Here is a 20,186-nt window from a genome sequence, read left to right as displayed (position 1 = left end):
TAAAGTTGGCGATAGAGAGTCTGCAGAATAAGAAAGCTCCAGGTCCGGAAGACCTTCAAAGATCTATTGGCCCCAGTACTTGCTAAGGTGTTTAACTGTTGTTTAGAGGAAGGAGACCTCCCACCATCTATGCAGTTTTCCTCTTTGATTTAGTTGTCAAAAGGTAAGGACCAGAAGCATATTGAGAACTGGATAGAAAGATTCTCGCAAAGGTTATTTTCTTTTGTTTAAGTTTATTTTCAAGCACTTTATTGTCTGACTGTCAGTTCTGCATGGTGAAGGGGCGGAGCATTTTTGGGGCTGTCTTTACCATTAGAGAGGCTCTGGAATTATGCAAGGCTCATAGGTGGGGGAAATACTTTCTGTGTTTAGATCAGTCAAAAGCCTTTGATAGGGTGAATCACAAGTACCTAAGGGCTGTTTTGTCTAAATACGGTATCCCGGGTCAATTTACTAGTTGGATAAAAATTTTGTACAAAGGGGCGAGAAGCTTCCCACTAATTAACAGTTGTCAGGGTGAAGACTTCCAGGTTGGGGCAGAAGTAAGACAGGGGTGCCCTCTGAGTCCTTTGCTGTTTGCGTTAGATCCCTTTCTTAGATTGCTGCAGGAAGGTAACTTGAAGGGTATCTGTGCACCCAGTGGTCAGTGCCTGAGGTTGGTGGCCTATGCAGATGATGTGACAGTGGTTATCTCAAAGCCTGAAGAGGTGGAGAGAGTCTCCTGTTGCATCAAAAGCTACTCAGAGGCCTCAGGGTCTCTGGTCAATAGTGAAAAGTCGGAAGCTTTGTGGAGTTTGAAGGATGAGCCCAGCTTTGAGTTCCTTCCTACCTTCCCTGTTGCCTCCTCTCAAGTTAAAATACTAGGGGTTAAATTTGGGAGGGAAGATAATGCTAGGCTAAATTGGCAAGAGAAGTTGGATACCAGTTTGGCAAAAGTTCAACGTTGGAAAGGGTGGAAGCTGACCTATAGAGAAAGAGTTAACCTTATCAAGACGTTTCTGATCCCGTTGTTTTTGTATGTGTCCTGTGTGTTCCCTTTGCCAGAATCTTTCTATGCTCGAGTCTACAGGTTATTCTTCCAGATGATCTGGGGGAGTAGACTAAACCCAGTCAAAAGAGGGGTAATGTTCCTGCAGAGGAAAGAGGGAGGTTTGGGGATGGTCTGTCCTGTGACCTTCTTTGGTGTCATGTTCCTAAAGTTTAACTTTGGTGGTCTGACTCAAGGAACAAGCTCCCTGTGGGAAAGTTGTATCAGGTCTTGGGCATCGTCTTTTATCATGGACTGGCTGCAGGTTGGTAGGGCGAAAGAAGTCCGTGTAAGACAGAGCTATTTCCCACCACACATTGCCCATGCCCTTAAGCTGATTAAGAGGTGGGGCATTGGGGCAGCAGAAATAACAAACTCTGAGCAAATCTATGCCAGGGTACTAACATCCTTCTTTACTGTCCCACTAGCTATAAGGGACTGTACCAGCAAAACCCTGGAGGAGATACTAAAATATTTAAACAGTGTGAGACTCCCCCCCAAAACTGTTTGATAACTCATGGCTGACACTGCAGGGCAAGTTGTATGTGCGGGGCAACATGAAATCTATAAGTCATGTAAGAAAAGAGTGTCCCTGGGGGTGTGGGGTGGAGGAGAGTCAAGAGCACTTTTTGGTGGATTGTTCGGTGTCAAACAGTTTATATGAGGGTGTGCTGAAGGTGTTGGGTATTTATAATATATGTGCTAATGACTATGCCAAAAGAGCCTATGGGATCATTCATAGGAAGCACAGATATAACTGTCAGTCATTCGATATCATCTGTGGTCTATCCAATGTATGAAGACATTTGGGAAAGACAATGAATCAATAGACCAAACAATAAGGAAAATCTTATGGGAAATTGTGTTTATTAAGGTGAATGAGATTCAGAAAAAAAGCGTGAATGAAAAAAATTGGATGAACTTTGATTTCTCTTGGCCAAATTCTTTGTAAATAATGTACATATTGTAATATAGTGTCATTTTGATATACTTTGATTTTGTTATGCTTTGTATTGTTTTTAAAATCCCTATCAGATCCCCATTGTAAGCAGCAGTCCTGCCCTGCTTTTTGGCAGCTGAGATTCTAGTTATCTGTATAACATAACTCTGTCCCAGTGGCTGCACAGATCCTATATAGTACGCATGGGAAGCAGCAGTCCTGTCCTGCTTTATGGCAGTCCTCTACACTAAGCAGAATTCAGCTCCTAAGTTTACTCATAACCTGTACAGAGATTTATCATAAAACTAAGGCAGCATAGGTATTCCCCTGCACTAAGCACAATTCAGCAGGAACAGCCCTTTAAGCATGTTAATAGCCTGTACAAAGAGATTCCATAAAAGAATACCAGTATTTCCCTCTACTTTGTTACTTCTTTACTCAGTTTATTACCTTTCTCCTGCCATTTAATCACCTTATTTACAGTGGTGTGAAAAACTATTTGCCCCCTTCCTGATTTCTTATTCTTTTGCATGTTTGTCACACAAAATGTTTCTGATCATCAAACACTAGGGATGTCGCAGACTGTTCGCCGGCGAACTTGTTCGCGAACGTCGCGCAACGTTTGCCATTTTGGGTTCGCCTTAGCTGGCGCTTTTTTTTGACCTCTCACCCCAGACCAGCAGATACATGGCAGCCAATCAGGAAGCTCTCCCTCCTGGACCACCCCCACACCCCCTGGACCACTCCCCTTCCATATATAAACTGAAGCCCTGCAGCGTTTTTTCATTCTGCCTGTGTGTGCTTGGAAGAGCTAGTGTAGGGAGAGAGCTGTTAGTGATTTGAGGGACAGTTGATAGTAAGTTTGCTGGCTAGTAATCTACTTGATACTGCTCTGTATTGGAGGGACAGAACTCTGCAGGGATTTGAGGGACATTTTAGGTTAGGTAGCTTTGCTGGCTAGTAATCTACCTTCTACTGCAGTGCTCTGTATGTAGCTGCTGTGGGCACTGATCTCTTCTGATCTCATCTGCTGACTGCTGTAATAACCCAATAGTCCTTGTAAGGACTGCTTTTATTTTCTTTTTTGTTTTTTTACTTTGCTACTATAAGAGCCCAGTGCTATTAGTCTAGCTGTGTTGGGGAGTGGGACTGGTGTGCTACTGTGCTGCTCCTAGTAGTTCAGCAGCACCAACCCGAGTAATTTTTTTTTTTTTAATATACATATATATTTTTTTTATTTTACTTATCTTACTGTTCTTTAACGTGTCCAGTGCTGTTTGCTGTTCTTCATAGTAGTGCACCAATAGTAGTGCACTTGCAGGCATTATTTGCCCAGTGTGTTCTTCAAACAACTGCCATCTAGCTGTGTGAGCTTTTCACATTCTGTCTAAATATCAATAATAATACCGTCTCCAGAAACATCACCCGAGTGACGTTTTTCAAGCAGCAATAATATATTCCGTATCCACTGCTGTAGTAGTGTATATGTTGACCTTGTAGGCATTGTTTGCCCAGTGTGTTCTTCAAACAACTGCCATCTAGCTGTGTGAGCTTTTTCACATTCTGTCTAAATATCAATAATAATACCGTCTCCAGAACCACCACCCGAGTGACGTTTTTCAAGCAGCAATAATATATTCCATATCCACTGCTGTAGTAGTGTATACGTTGACCTTGTAGGCATTGTTTGCCCAGTGTGTTCTTCAAACAACTGCCATCTAGCTGTGTGAGCTTTTTCACATTCTGTCTAAATATCAATAATAATACCGTCTCCAGAACCACCACCCGAGTGACGTTTTTCAAGCAGCAATAATATATTCCGTATCCACTGCTGTAGTAGTGTATACGTTGACCTTGTAGGCATTGTTTGCCCAGTGTGTTCTTCAAACAACTGCCATCTAGCTGTGTGAGCTTTTTCACATTCTGTCTAAATATCAATAATAATACCGTCTCCAGAAACACCACCTGAGTGACGTTTTTCAAGCAGCAATAATATATTCCTTATCCACTGCTGTAGTGTATACGTTGACCTTGCAGGCATTGTTTCAATTTGTTTGCCCAGTGTGTTCTTCATTTTCAAACAACTGCCATCTAGCTGTGTGAGCTTTTTCACATTCTGTCTAAATATCAATAATAATACCGTCTCCAGAACCACCACCCGAGTGACGTTTTTCAAGCAGCAATAATATATTCCGTATCCACTGCTGTAGTAGTGTATACGTTGACCTTGTAGGCATTGTTTGCCCAGTGTGTTCTTCAAACAACTGCCATCTAGCTGTGTGAGCTTTTTCACATTCTGTCTTAATATCAATAATAATACCGTCTCCAGAACCACCACCCGAGTGACGTTTTTCAAGCAGCAATAATATATTCCGTATCCACTGCTGTAGTAGTGTATACGTTGACCTTGTAGGCATTGTTTGCCCAGTGTGTTCTTCAAACAACTGCCACCGAGCTGTGTGAGCTTGTTCACATTCTGTCTAAATATCAATAATAATACCGTCTCCAGAACCACCACCCGAGTGACGTTTTTCAAGCAGCAATAATATATTCCGTATCCACTGCTGTAGTAGTGTATACGTTGACCTTGTAGGCATTGTTTGCCCAGTGTGTTCTTCAAACAACTGCCATCTAGCTGTGTGAGCTTTTTCACATTCTGTCTAAATATCAATAATAATACCGTCTCCAGAAACACCACCCGAGTGACGTTTTTCAAGCAGCAATAATATATTCCGTATCCACTGCTGTAGTGTATACGTTGACCTTGCAGGCATTGTTTCAATTTGTTTGCCCAGTGTGTTCTTCATTTTCAAACAACTGCCACCGAGCTGTGTGAGCTTGTTCACATTCTGTCTAAATATCAATAAGAATACCGTCTCCAGAACCACCACCTGAGTGACGTTTTTCAAGCAGCAATAATATATTCCGTATCCACTGCTGTAGTAGTGTATACGTTGACCTTGCAGGCATTGTTTCAATTTGTTTGCCCAGTGTGTTCTTCATTTTCAAACAACTGCCACCTAGCTGTGTGAGCTTGTTCACATTCTGTCTAAATATCAATAATAATACCGTCTCCAGAACCACCACCTGAGTGACGTTTTTCAAGCAGCAATAATATATTCCGTATCCACTGCTGTAGTAGTGTATACGTTGACCTTGCAGGCATTGTTTCAATTTGTTTGCCCAGTGTGTTCTTCATTTTCAAACAACTGCCATCTAGCTGTGTGAGCTTTTTCACAATCTGTCTAAATATCAATAATAATACCGTCTCCAGAAACACCACCTGAGTTGTTGTTGTTGTTGTTTTAAAAATAATGCCAGGCAAAGGCAGGCCGCCACGCAGAGGCACTAGGGGCCGTGCTGCTATGCTATCCTGTGGCCCTAGGAAATTGCCCAGTTTTAAAAAGGCAATGACCCTGAACTCCCAAAATGCTGAAGAGGTAGTTGACTGGCTTACACAGCACACCCCATCCTCTACCGTTTCTAACTTTACCACAACATCCTCATCCTCCACTGCTATGGGCACCCCACGTAACACTTCCTCCACCACCGGCGCCCCTTCTTCACTGGAGTCAGAGGAGTTATTTTCACATGAGTTTCTTGAACTGAGTGATGCGCAACCATTATTGGCAGAAGAAGATGAAGGAGATGAGGACGTTACACCAGATTTAATTCTGGCAGAGAACACAACAGAGATGGACATAATGAGTGATGAGGAGGTCCCCGCTGCTGCTTCCTTCTGTGAGCTGTTAGAAGAAATTGATGCATCTGAGGAGAATGATGATGAGGAGATTGATGTTTTGTGGGTGCCCAGTAGAAGAGAGCAAGAGGAGGATAGTTCAGATGGAGAGACGGAGAGTCAGAGAGGCAGGAGGAGAATAAGACTTAGAAGAAGCAGGGAGGACAGCTCGTAGGGAACAGTAGGGCAACAACATGTATCGGCACCTGTGGTCAGCCGGCCAACGCACCCGCCATTGCCGCCAACGCCGCCAACTTCTACTGTTACCGCCAGATTGCCAGCTTCAAAAAGGTCAGCAGTGTGGGATTTTTTTAATGTGTGTGCCTCTGACAAAAGCGTTGTAATTTGCAATGAGTGCAGTCAGAAACTGAGTCTTGGGAAGCCCAACAGCCACATAGGTACAACTTCTATGCGAAGGCACATGAACGGCAAGCACAAAGCACTTTGGGAGCAACACCTCAAAGGCAACAGACAAACTAAAAGCCACCCTCCTTCTGGTCCAGCATCTTACTGCTTTACCTCTGCTGTCCTTGACCCGTCTGAACCACCCTCCACTCCGCCTTCCACCTTGACCACCAGTTCCCATTCCCAGTCATCTGCCCCCAGCCAAGTTTCTGTGAGGGCCATGTTTGAGCGTAAGAAGCCAATGTCTGCGAGTCACCCCCTTGCCCGGCGTCTGACAGCTGGCTTGTCTGCACTCTTAGCCCGCCAGATTTTACCATACCAGCTGGTGGACTATGAGGCCTTCCGCAAATTTGTAGCAATTGGGACACCGCAGTGGAAGGTACCCAGCCGCAATTTTTTTTCAAAAAAGGGAATACCACACCTGTACCACCATGTGCAGAGCCAAGTCACCGCATCTCTGTCACTTAGTGTTGGGCCAAAGGTCCATATGACTACTGACGCATGGTCCTCCAAGCATGGTCAGGGCAGGTATGTCACCTACACTGCCCACTGGGTGAACTTGGTAATGGCTGGGAAGCAGGGAATGTGTGGCTCAACAACAACAGTGGAGTTGGTGTCACCGCCACGGATTGCACGCGGTTCTGCCACCACCTCTACTCCTCCTTCACTCTCTACCTCGTCTTCTTCCTCTTCTTCCTCCTCTGCTGCTGGGTCCTCCTCCTCCACACCTGTGCACCCCCAGCTCCCCCTAGGCTATTCGACGTGCCAGGTACGCCGTTGTCATGCTGTCTTGGGGATGACGTGCCTGGAAAGCAGAAACCATACCGGATCTGTACTCCTGTCATCTCTGCAGTCACAGGCCGATCGGTGGCTGACCCCACACCAACTGAAGATCGAAAAAGTGGTGTGTGACAACGGAAGCAATCTGTTGGCAGCACTGAGACTGGGCAATTTAACACATGTGCCCTGCATGGCACATGTTCTGAATTTAATAGTCCAACGTTTTGTCTCAAAGTACCCAGGATTCCAGGACGTTCTCAGGCAGTCCAGGAAGGTGTCGGCCCATTTCAGACGTTCCTACACAGCCATGGCACGCCTTGCTGACATTCAGCAGCGGTACAACATGCCAGTCAGGCATTTAATTTGCGACAGCCAGACTCGCTGGAATTCAACGCTCCTCATGTTGGAACGTCTGCTGCAACAACAAAGAGCCGTCAATGAATACCTGTTTGAACTGGGTGGTAGGACTGGATCTGCAGAGCTGGGGATTTTTTTCCCACGTTACTGGGTGCTTATGCGCGATGCCTGCAGGCTCATGCGCCCTTTTGAAGAGGTTACAAACATGGTCAGTCGCACCGAAGGCACCATCAGCGACCTAATACCCTTTGCTTTCTTCCTGGAGTGTGCCGTGTGACGAGTGACAGATGAGGCTGTAGACCAGCGTGACGAGGAGCAGGAAGCGCACGATTTCTGGTCGGAATCACCAGAACGAGCCCAGGCACCTGCTGCAACGCAGGGAGAGGTGTCAGAAGTGGAGTCAGAGGAGGAAGGTGGCTTTGTGGAGGAGGAGGACCAACAGGAGCAGGCTTCCCAGGGGGCTTGTGGTGACCTTTTGGGGACCCCTGGTCTTGTACGTGGCTGGGGGGAGGAGACCATGGATGATGTAGTCCTTGATAACGAGGAAGCGGAGATGGATACCTCTGCATCCAACCTTGTGAGAATGGGGTCTTTCATGCTGTCATGCCTGTTGAAGGACCCCCGTATCAAGAGGCTTAAGGAGAAGGACCTGTACTGGGTCGCAACGCTACTAGACCCTCGGTACAAGCATAAAGTGGCAGAAATGTTACCAACGTACCACAAGTCCGAAAGGATGCTGCATTTACAAACCAGCCTGCAAAACATGTTGTACAATGCTTTTAAGGGTGATGTCACTTCAGGAACTCATCAACATTCCAGGGGCAGAGGTGCCAGTAATCCTGCCACGAGCGCACCTGCAAGGACAAAGCACTTTGGCCACTCTGTAACGTCAGACATGCAAATGTTTTTCAGTCCAAGGCAGCGCAGAACCCTTCTGGATCCACCCTCAAAGAACGCCTCGACCGGCAGGTAGCGGACTACCTGGCATTAACTGCAGATATCGACACTCTGAGGAGCGATGAACCCCTGGACTACTGGGTGAGCAGGCTTGATCTGTGGCCAGAGCTGTCACAATTTGCCATGAACCTCTTGTCTTGCCCCGCCTCAAGTGTCCTCTCAGAAAGAACCTTCAGTGCAGCAGGAGGGATTGTAACTGAGAAGAGAACTCGCCTAGGTCACAAAAGTGTGGATTACCTGACCTTTATTAAAATGAACGAGGCGTGGATCTCGGAGGGTTACTGCACGCCGGAAGACTTGTTCTGACTCCCCATGCAGCTGTCCTTCTCTGCACGCCTCATGACTCCACACACAGCTGTCCTTTAGCGTCCTCCTCCCTCCGCCACCGTTACAAACTAGGTTGCAAACCCTACTGGTTTCATTTGAATCCAGGTAAATCCTGAGTTTTTCTGGCCTCTGTGCTTCAGTGGCTGCAACCAAAAAAATTTATATTTTCAGCATTTATATGGCATATTTTTTCTGGCCTCTGTGCTTCAGTGGCTGCGACAAAAAAAAATGAATATTTTCAGCATTTATATGGCATATTTTTTCTGGCCTCTGTGCTTCAGTGGCTGCGACAAAAATTTTTTATATTGTTAGCATTTATATGGCATATTTTTTCTGGCCTCTGTGCTGCAGTGGCTGCGACAAAAAAAAAATTAATATTTTCAGCATTTATATGGCATATTTTTTCTGGCCTCTGTGCTTCAGTGGCTGCGACAAAAAAAATTTATATTGTTAGCATTTATATGGCATATTTTTTCTGGCCTCTGTGCTTCAGTGGCTGCGACAAAAAAAATTTATATTGTTAGCATTTATATGGCATATTTTTTCTGGCCTCTGTGCTTCAGTGGCTGCGACAAAAAAAACATAATTTTTCAGGAAAGTACACATGCCTAATTTTTCAGGGTTCTGCAACAGTGGCAAAATCGCATCTTTTATGGTCACCGCAGGTGATCAATAAAGTAGACCAAAACTGGGCCCACACTGCAGAATCAGTGTTTTTTGGTTCACTTCACTGTACATTGAATTACCTCTGCCTGACCGTGCACGTGCGCACAAGCACGGTGACTGCTAAACACACCACTACAGAAATATTGCCACCAACAGGACGAACATCCTGGAGGTGACAAGCTCAACTAGTAATTAACAACTATTATTTGCTCACTTGACGGTATCATTCATTAAAGCTCTTTGCGTTTTTTTGCGTTGCAGTAAGCGCCGCGTTTCGTCTTTGCGTGTGAACAGGCTGTAACCTTTACACGACTTGATTGGCGTGTAGACGCCGGACGTTTTAAAGCAGTTTATTACACAGGTTTAGAAATGTAGTGTGATTTCTGCCCTTTACAGCACAAAACGCAGCGCTGTGTCAACAATGTATTTTTCAGATACATTTTTGCCCTTGATCCCCCTCTGGCATGCCACTGTCCAGGTCGTTGCACCCTTTAAACAACTTTAAAATCATTTTTCTGGCCAGAAATGTCTTTTTTAGCTTTTAAAATTCGCCTTCCCATTGAAGTCTATGGGGTTCGCGACGTTCGCGAACCGTTCGCATTTTTGACGCAAGTTCGCGAATATGTTCGCAAACTTTTTTTCCGACGTTCGCTACATCCCTATCAAACACATTTAACTATTAGTCAAAGATAACACAAGTAAACACAAAATGCAGTTTTTAAATGAGGGTTTTTATTATTTAGGGAGAAAAGAAATCCAAACCTGTGTGAAAAAGTAATTGCCCCCTGAACCTAATAACTGGTTGGGCCACCCTTAGCAGCAATAACTGCAATCAAGCGTTTGCGATAACTTGCAACGAGTCTTTTACAGCGCTCTGGAGGAATTTTGGCCCACTCATCTTTGCAGAATTGTTGTAATTCAGCTTTATTTGAGGGTTTTCTAGCATGAACCGCCTTTTTAAGGTCATGCCACAACATCTCAATAGGATTCAGGTCAGGACTTTGACTAGGCCACTCCAAAGTCTTCATTTTGTTTTTCTTCAGCCATTCAGAGGTGGATTTGCTGGTGTGTTTTGGGTCATTGTCCTGCTGCAGCACCCAAGATCGCTTCAGCTTGAGTTGACGAACAGATGGCCGGACATTCTCCTTCAGAATTTTTTGGTAGACAGTAGAATTCATGGTTCCATCTATCACAGCAAGTCTTCCAGGTCCTGAAGCAGCAAAACAACCCAGACCATCACACTACCACCACCATATTTTACTGTTGGTATGATGTTCTTTTTCTGAAATGCTGTGTTACTTTTATGCCAGATGTAACGGGACGCGCACCTTCCAAAAAGTTCAACTTTTATCTCGTCGGTCCACAAGGTATTTTCCCAAAAGTCTTGGCAATCATTGAGATGTTTTTTAGCAAAATTGAGACGAGCCTTAATGTTCTTTTTGCTTAAAAGTGGTTTGCGCCTTGGAAATCTGCCATGCAGGCCATTTTTGCCCAGTCTTTTTCTTATGGTGGAGTCGTGAACACTGACCTTAATTGAGGCAAGTGAGGCCTGCAGTTCTTTAGATGTTGTCCTGGGGTCTTTTGTGGCCTCTCGGATGAGTTGTCTCTGCGCTCTTGGGGTAATTTTGGTCGGCCGGCCACTCCTGGGAAGGTTCACCACTGTTCCATGTTTTTGCCATTTGTGGATAATGGCTCTCACTAGTGATAGTTAACGGTTTTTGATGAGCAAAAACATTTAAGTGTGACAAACATGCAAAAGAATAAGAAATCAGGAAGGGGGCAAATAGTTTTTCACACCACTGTATCCTTTTCCTCACTATATCCGATCAAAAAAATTGGTGATCCATAAGTGCACCATGTGCAATTTATTACCTTCTAGATCTGTGTCTTTGCCACCAAAATATTCATAGAAGCATTACTTTTTGCCCCCCGACGGAAAATTTTCTGTGGACGCGTATATATATATATATATATATATATATATATATATCTATATCTATATATAATTTGTCTTTCTAAAGCAAACAGTTTTATTTTTAGTTGTTACTGTAAGGCTGCTTCTTATGTGAGCATAAAAAAAAGTCTTTACTTGACTCTATTTGCCTGTTTGCAAGATTGCCTCCTCTACATGTGTTCAAAGTTAATTAGATTGCCAGGTTTGTGAATCACATTTAATTCTCATATAAGTTATATTGTTGTGTATATACACACACATACCGTTTTTGGATAAATTAGAGACCATTTCAGCCTTGTTATTTTCCCTTTAATGATACAAAAAAAGCAAACATAAATTGTGTCAGTAAAGATTTTAATGTTATATTTTTATACCTTCATTGAGATGGTTACTGATCTTAGACACTGATAGCAACAGTTTTGGAATGCACCTTATCATTTAGAATCAGATTTATTTGCGATGAATCATCAAATAATTTATACAATATCAGCATGTTGCTTGTTACCCAATGTTTTTATAAATAGTTATAAAATGTGTTTCTTCCTTATAGTTTCAGACAGATTTATACATTCTCTATTGCTGCTGCATATTGCTTTATATTATTTTTTATCAAGGTCTCTGGTAAACTGCATTATTATTATGCAGTGTCCCTTCCTGCCACACAATTCAGTTCATTTTCATCTTGCAGCTGGAATGCTGCATGATCCTTCTCAAGAGTTGATCCACTCTGAAGTTTTATCAGACGATGACGATAAAAAAATAAATATCCCGGAAGAACAAATCCAGAGAATGAGAAAAGTAGCAAACCCAAGTTTACCTAAAACAGAAAGTTATTTAATATTAGAAATGCTTGCAGTCATAGCGTAACAGCAATCACCCACATAAATCCCTGTTAAATCCTCTCCTTTTCCTTAACTAGGTTGCTACTTGGTTAGTATTTTAACAGGGCACCCTGTAAAATAATATTTTAAAATAGAATATAATAGAAAATAAAGAGACAACAAACAGAAATAGAAGGATAGTATTTTTTTCTGTGTCAACTTTAGTTACAACTCTTCGGAAAATAAATAAAAAACAAACATTTATTAAGCTCAGAATTGTAAAAAGTGTATCAGCTTATTGAATAACCATATCTTTTACATTATCACAAAGCTTGCATTTGTATAACTCTTCGGGTACTGACAATAACAGATTAAAGGGATACTGTTAGGGGGGGAAAAAAAAATTTCAAAATGAATCAGTTAATAGTGCTGCACCAGCAGAATTCTGCACTGAAACCCATTTCTCAAAAGAGCAAACAGATTTTTTTTATATTCAATTTTGAAATCTGACATGGGGCTAGACATATTGTCAATTTCCCAGCTGCCCCAAGTCATATGACTTGTGCTCTGATAAACTTCAGTCACTCTTTACTGCTGTAGTGCAAGTTGGAGTGAGATCACCCCCTCCCTTCCCCCCCAGCAGCCAAACAAAAGAACAATGGGAAGGTAACCAGATAGCAGCTCCCTAACACAAGATAACAGCTGCCTGATAGATCTAAGAACAACACTCAATTGTAAAAACCCATGTCTCACTGATACACATTCAGTTACATTGAGAAGGAAAAACAGCAGCCTGCCAGATATGGGGTGCCAGCATTTCTCTCCTAAAGTGCAGTCACATGACCAGGGGCAGCTGGGAAATTTACAAAATGTCTAGCCCCATGTCAGATTTCAAAATTGAATATAAAAAAATCTGTTTGCTCTTTTGAGAAATGGATTTCAGTGCAGAATTCTGCTGGAGTAGCACTATTAACTGATTCATTTTGAAAAAAACATGTTTTCCGATGACAGGATCCCTTTAAGTAAAAATTATACCTTCAAAATGAATAATTTAATTAGTTTATTAGTGACCCATTAAAGAATGTTACCAAATTAGTATATACAAATCAGCAAATATTACTCTTACATCTTTTACCTTGAGCAACTATTTTGTGATGGTCTGTGTACTGCCTCAGAGACCATATGAAATAATGCAGATGCTAAATGTAATAGGAAGAAGTGAAGGAGTATAAGACAACTCTGTCCATTCATTGGCTGATGTAACAACATTATAGTTGTATGCTTTTGATTTCTATTTAAGAGCACAGTGAATCATTTGAGCCAGGGCAGCCTACTGAAATGGCAAAAAGTATATTTGTATGTAAATGCTTTATTTAGATGATACAGTCTTTCAAATATGGGCTGTTTTATGTGATTTATTTTTATATAATTTTCTGTTTAGAGTTTCCTTTAAGGAAAAGCTTAAACACAAAACATTTTTACATAGAACATTATAGCTTAAGGCACAAAATGTCTCAGTGTCCTAAATATATTGATAATGGATTGAGTGCAGAGAATCTTTTGTATTTGTCTATATGAATTTTGTGGTCGCAACCTCATTGCACCCCCTCTTAATGGTTTTACAAATTAGTGGTGAGCTCAATTTCCCTTGTTATAATTTATACAGGAGCAGTTGCAAGCTCCATGTTGCAGCTCCCACCCTTTTTAGCAAAAGACTATAATTTTGGCCCGCTCCCGGGCCTTTTTCAAAGTGAGAAAGGCCCGGGGATGGGCAGAAACTTTAGTCTTTTGCTAAAATAAAGCATTTTTTATAATTATAAGACCTGTGAGTGCGAATCTTTTGCAGAGAATGGAAATAATTGGTTGACCTTGCATACAGGCACACACACACACACACACACACACACACACACATACACAGTCATATGAAAAAGTTTGGTAACCCCTCTTAGATTTACTCCAATTTCAACAAAAAAGATAACGGATGTGGTATGTCTTTCATACAAAGATTTGATGGAGTATTCAGAAATTAAATCAAATGTGAAAAACTGGCTGTGCAAAAATTTGGGTACCCTTGTAATTTTACTAATTTGAATGCATGTAACTGCTCAATATTGATTACTGGCAACACCAAATTGGTTGGATTAGCTCGTTAAGCCTTGAACTTCATAGGCAGATGTGTCCAATCATGAGAAAAGGTATTTAAGGTAGCCAATTGCAAGTTGTGCTTCCATTGAGGAATGGAATCAGGAAATGGAAAGCCACAGGCACAGTTGCTGTAAAACCCAGGTCTGGCAGGCCAAGAAAAATACAGGAGTGGCATATGCAGAGGATTGTGACAGGGTGATCAGAAAGAAGCTCTTTCTGCACTCATGCCACAAACAGAGTCGCTTGTTGTATGCAAAAGCTCATTTAGACAAGTCACAGTCTTATTGTCTTTTGCAATTGTCTTTTGAAAAAGCAGATATCGAAACGTGTGTCAGGACAAAGATTGGCTTTATTTTGATCCACCGGATGGTGGGGTGGGATTGCGGCAATGAAATAATTTTAAAAATTCTTCTAGATACTTTTACTTAATCTATTTTCCCTTCCAAGAACTGTGGGCTTTGCTTTGTGGTTCTCCTAGGACTAGAAAAACAATATAGTTAGATTCTTGGGAGCAACGCCACCCTCTATACTCTTTTTTACTTTTTTATTTCTTTACAGAAGGAGGAATCTTGGGGTACTTGATCTACGAACACAGCGATTTAATTAATTTTCATAATTTATTAGAATCAATTAATTGCATAAGTCACTTTATATATTGTGCACTTTAGATCCTAAGGATGCATAAGTTAGTTGGGTATCAATTAATTGCACAAGTCACTTTAAAATGTATGAATTTAAATAATGGATTATATTGAGACATCCAGGGTGATTATATACAACTATGTAATTTATTTTATTTGCTTTAGAGTACCAGTACATAGAAGAGACATTTGGAATTTGTCTCCATATACAAAGCTGGTGTGGTTTGAATGTAGCTACCTAGAAATTGCAAACACACTCCCCAAAACAGGAAAAAATGGGCCCCAGGAGGTTCTTGCAATGTAAAAAAATAACTTTTATTTGTCCAAGACAAATGATCCACAGGTTTCCTTACAGTGGTAAAGAGGCATTGGCAGTATATAGGCATTCCCCACTCACACAGAGCTGACAGAGGTAGATGCAGAATATACAGGCACACCTGCTCACACAGATCTTCCAAGGTAGATGCCAGGGACTTTCCTCCAGAGACAGCACATTGACCTGGATCCTCACACAGGGGATCAGGGAAATCACTAGACCTAATCCCTATTAGACTGTGTCCCTATACTACAGGCCAGTCTTGCCTGAGAGGAGAGCTATCTCCTTGCTATCCCTCCTAGTTGGAGCCAAGCTGCTCTTTATATCTGTACTCTCTATCTCACTCTTCTAGAGAGTCTATTACAGATATATCCCTGCCACTTACTAGCCTCATTCATGGGGTCCCTGCTCCCCAACTTAGACACTAGAGGACTCTGTCCCTCTAGGCACATGGCTTTCTGGGCCTTGCTGTACACAAGCTCCCCTGGGCACACCCAGCTGGATCAGAATCCAGCAGCCAAAGAGGAAGATCCACCCCTTCTTTCTCACAATACCAGAGTGTGACAGGACGTGGTCACTGCGCCTCCTGGCCAATAATATAACTATACTGATTACCTTTAGCTACAGTGGAATCTGCCCAGCAACTAGGGAAATGAGGAAGTGGAAGGAATTAATCTGTATGGGTCCCTACTGTTTTGCAGTCAGTTGCTACGGGGGGGGGGGGGCAAAGTGACAAACAATAACTGAAATCCAGCAGTAAACTTGTGATAGTAATTGAGGCAACCCAGTACATGCTGGATGCTGTAATAAACCCTAACACTGCAGTTTTACAGGCAATTACATAGAAGAAGACAAACTACAATGAAGTGACAAGGCTTCTATAGCTTTTTTTGGATTTTGAACTGTTCAGTTGACTCCAAAGAATTCAGACAGTACTCTAACCTGCCCATTAGAACCTGTCGTGCAGTCATATATAATTCACATACATCTTTTTTCATGTACCCAAAATATATATTAGTACTGCTTAAGATTTAATGATCTATACATTCATTTCTTCAGGAGGCCAAAATTATGAGGACACAATACCCTAAAGTGTAACCACTATGCTGAAATAACTGAGAATTTCCTATACCTAGAGAGGGTACAGAGAAGGGCAACTAAGCTGGTAAAAGGTATTGAAAATCTTAGCTATGAGGAAAGACTGGCCAAATTGGAGATGTTTACGCTGGAGAAGAGGCGAAGGGGTGATATGATGACTATGTATAAATATATAAGGGGATCATATAATAATCTCTCTAATGCTTTATTTACCAGTAGGGCCTTCCAGCTGACACGAGGTCACCCATTCCGATTAGAAGAAAAGAGGTTCCGCCTAAATATTCGGAAGGGGTTTTTTACAGTGAAAGCTGTGAAGATGTGGAATTCTCTCCCTGAATCAGTTGTACAGGCTGATACATTAGATAGCTTTAAGAAGGGGTTGGATAGCTTTTTAGCTAGGAATACAGGGTTATGGGAAATAGCTCATAGTCCAAGTTGATCCAGGGACTAGTCCGATTGCCATTTTGGAGTCAGGAAGGAATTTTTCCCCCTCTAAGGCAAATTGGAGAGGCTTCAGATGGGTTTTTTGCCTTCCTCTGGATCAACTGGCAGATAGGTAGTTAATAAAAAAAAAAAAAAAAAGGTTGAACTCGATGGACATGTGTCTTTTTTCAACCTTACTTACTATGTTACTATGTTACTATGTTACCTCAGCAAAAATCTGAGGACTGCTTTGAGCAGGTAAGTACTACTCCACATAAAAATGGGAAGGGCAATACAAGGGTTAAATGTTTCATCAACCTTACCCAGAAAGGATCTCCATGGAGGGGTCCAACCATTGCTCTATACAGAGCCTCTTGCAACAATGCAAACACTGCACTCAAGAGAGATTGCAGCCCAGTGAGAGTTCCAAAATGACTAGAAGGAAACCTGAAAGATACAAATCAAGAGTTCTCTGTCAATACTGGCAAAACTGGAGCATACTGTACCTTGTTTCAGATGATACCCTTTGTAGCACATGACAGACAGCATTGGGTCTTGCCTTTCCCTATGACAACTCCACACCCACTCCCTCTGCACCTATTCCCAATACACACACCAGATGCAGACATTGTTTAAAGGGTAAGTCACATTTTTAGTGTAAACCACCAACACATGGGATAGCATTAACATAGCACAACATAATATGAATCTTTTTTCAAATGAACAATTACTTATTGAATAACCTGTACCAGCACAATGTAAATAGTAATGCAAACTGGCAAATTGGCCTGGAACAAGCCAACTTCCCCAATTGAAACCACTTTTTGGCACCTGCCATCCAGCTACCCATTAACTGTGAAACTCCCCTCCTAACATACAGATTGGATCTGGAATCAACCACCCCACCCCTCTGACTAAAAATGGTTTATGTGGTCATAAGGACAGGGAGAGAGATGCTGAACTGGGCTACTATGAGTAAGAAGCTGGAATATCCAGTGGAACCCAATACAACCTTTCTGACGGTACCGTCTACAGCAGTTGAAATGGGCCAATCAGCACAGCAGAAGAAAGGGTTTAAACAACATTCATTAGCACTGTGGGTCTTTGGGTACTTGAACACAGGCAGAGTAATTTATGCTCTTGGAAAATCAGCTGTAAAGTTATGCTTTCAAAGATTAAAGTAGAAATAGTAATACCACAAAAACAATTTTAAGTTAATTCCAGTTTTAATGGGCAAATCAGCACAGCAGAAGAAAGAGTTTAAACAACATTCATTAGCACTGTGGGTCTTTGGGTACTTGAACACAGGCAGAGTAATTTATGCTCTTGGAAAATCAGCTGTAAAGTTATGCTTTCAAAGATAAAAGTAGAAATAGTAGTACCACAAAAACAATATTAAGTTAATTCCAGTAGATGGGAGCAAAAAAACCCAGTAAGGTCCATAGGTATGCTTAGGCAGGTGTGTATGAAGGGGGACCTTAAATTGTTTGCTTGTGTTCCTAGTCTGTACTTTGTATTTGTTGTATTTTTAGTTAAGTACTACCTGCTTTTAAGTATAAAATAGAATAATGCTAAAAATGCTGTATTTTGTATACTAAACATAAACATGAACTTACTGCACCAGAAGCCCAATTAAACAAATGATTTATGCCACTGGGGGTCACCATCTTGTAACTGTTAAACATTTTTGCAAGATCAAGACCATGCACATGCTCAGTGATTTCTGGGCTTCAGTTGGGAGGCTAAGCTTAGGGATCATCATAAATGATCAAAACAGCACAAGTCAAATAATATCTGCCAGAAGCAGATACATAGTTACATAATTAAATCAGGTTGAAAAAAGACAAACTCCATCAAGTTCAACCCCTCCAAATAAAAACCCAGCATCCATACACACACCCCTCCATACATTCACATGTATACCAATATCTATACTAACTATAGAGTTTAGTATCATAATAGCCTTTGATATTATGTCTGTCCATGAAATCATCCAAGCCACTCTTAAAAGCATTAACAGAATCAGCCATCATGACATCACCCGGCAGTGCATTCCACAACCTCACTGTCTTCGCTGTGAAGAACCAGCTATGTTGCTTCAGAGTGGCCTCTGATGCAGAGATCCTCTTTATGGGTAAAAAGGTCCTCTGCTATTTGTCTATAATGTCCTCTAATATACATTTTTTCCAGTGAAAACAACTCCAACTTTGACAGTCTACCCTCATCATTTAGGTCTTCCATCCATCTAACCAATTTAGTTGCACATCTCTGCACTTTTCACAACTCATTTTTATCCCTCTTAAGGAGTGAAGTCCAAAAAAAGCACTGCATACTCCAGGTAAGGCCTTACCAGGGACTTATAAAGAGGCATAATTAAGTTTTCATCTTGAGTTAATGAGGTGCAATCCATCACGACTGTATAGGTTTTACCCAAAGGAAAAATCAGCCCAGTGCTCTAGGAACCCAAACCCTTCCTTCCTACACCATGACTTGAGCCACACATTTAGCTCCCTTAGCTCCCGCTGTCTTCCTAAACTTGCATGTGGCATGGTCAAAAGTTCTGAAAAAATTACATTGGAAGACCTTCCCTTAATCTTCGAGCCTAGATCCTTGAACTCACTCTTTAAGGTCTTCCATCTACCATTTATTTTGTCATTAGTACCAATATGTACTAAGACAGTTGGGTCATGCCCAGCCCCACCCAATAATTTGTCTACCCAATCAACCACATGCCAACCCTGGCACAAGGAAGACAGCAAACTGTTCAATTGTAGCCATACGGACGACAGATTATGCTATCCATTTACTTAATTAAATCCCCTACAACCACAATCTGTTTAGGCCTGACTCTTCTCTCCTCCCCATCACTACTAAAGAAACTGGTCTCCCAGCTGTTAGAGAGAACAGTCCCATCTAGAATTGCCAATCCAGAGTTCACACTCCCATCTTCTTCTCACAATCTGGCAATTCTGTTGGGATGTATAAACCCTGTAGCAGACTCCATTTTCCTTTTGCCACCTTAGGTTTTCTAACTGTCACTCAACTAGGTGCCTCAACATCCTGCTGCTGTTCTGCTCCCCCCAAACTATGTGACCCAGCGCTCAGTGAGCGAGAGACTCCTTTCAAGATTGTCAATCCACTGCAGTGTTGCAATTTGTTGCTCTAGTGCTCTAACTCGAGCCTCTGTGGTGGTTGTGTTTTGCTCACAACCACCTCAGAGGTAAGCAGTTTGGATCTCTTGTTCCAAATCTGCGTACATATGCCAGACTGTGCACTGGGTCAGACCTTCAATGTTGCTAGCACTCATTATCCCAGTTACAGATCAAAACAGGAATAAAAGAAAATTAGGGTTTAGAACAAATTTTTGACCTAGTTTGAACCTCCTTTAGTTTAAAACTTCTGTGGTTGTAACTCCACTCACAGAGCTCCCACTTAAAGAGCAAACCTCAGGAGTTGCTAAACACTAGAGGGGTTCTATTTATGCAGTGTGTTCAGGTGCAATAATCAATCCCCACTAGGGTTGACACCTGGCCAGTACTTTACTTTAAAAACGATGCTTGACCCCAATGTTATTAATAGGGAAAAAT

The 20,186-nt window shown here is 42.0% G+C and overlaps 1 protein-coding gene across 1 annotated transcript in view; it reads right to left on the bottom strand.

Moving 5' to 3' along the window:
- Positions 1 to 11,495: 11,495 nt before the first annotated feature.
- Positions 11,496 to 20,186, bottom strand: part of slc43a1.L (solute carrier family 43 member 1 L homeolog) — a gene marked incomplete at its 5' end in the record, with an annotated part of 502,690 nt that continues 493,999 nt past the window's right edge. The window contains 2 exon segments of the mRNA NM_001094328.2: positions 11,496 to 11,969; positions 16,923 to 17,046. Of these exon segments, the coding sequence (NP_001087797.1) occupies positions 11,790 to 11,969; positions 16,923 to 17,046 (304 nt within the window). The 3' untranslated portion in view covers positions 11,496 to 11,789.

This window comes from Xenopus laevis, chromosome 7L, assembly GCF_017654675.1.
Source record: "Xenopus laevis strain J_2021 chromosome 7L, Xenopus_laevis_v10.1, whole genome shotgun sequence".
Classification (NCBI taxonomy): domain Eukaryota; kingdom Metazoa; phylum Chordata; class Amphibia; order Anura; family Pipidae; genus Xenopus; species Xenopus laevis.
The sequence above is the reverse complement of the archived record's forward strand: the minus strand, read 5'-3'. Positions and strand labels throughout refer to the sequence as shown.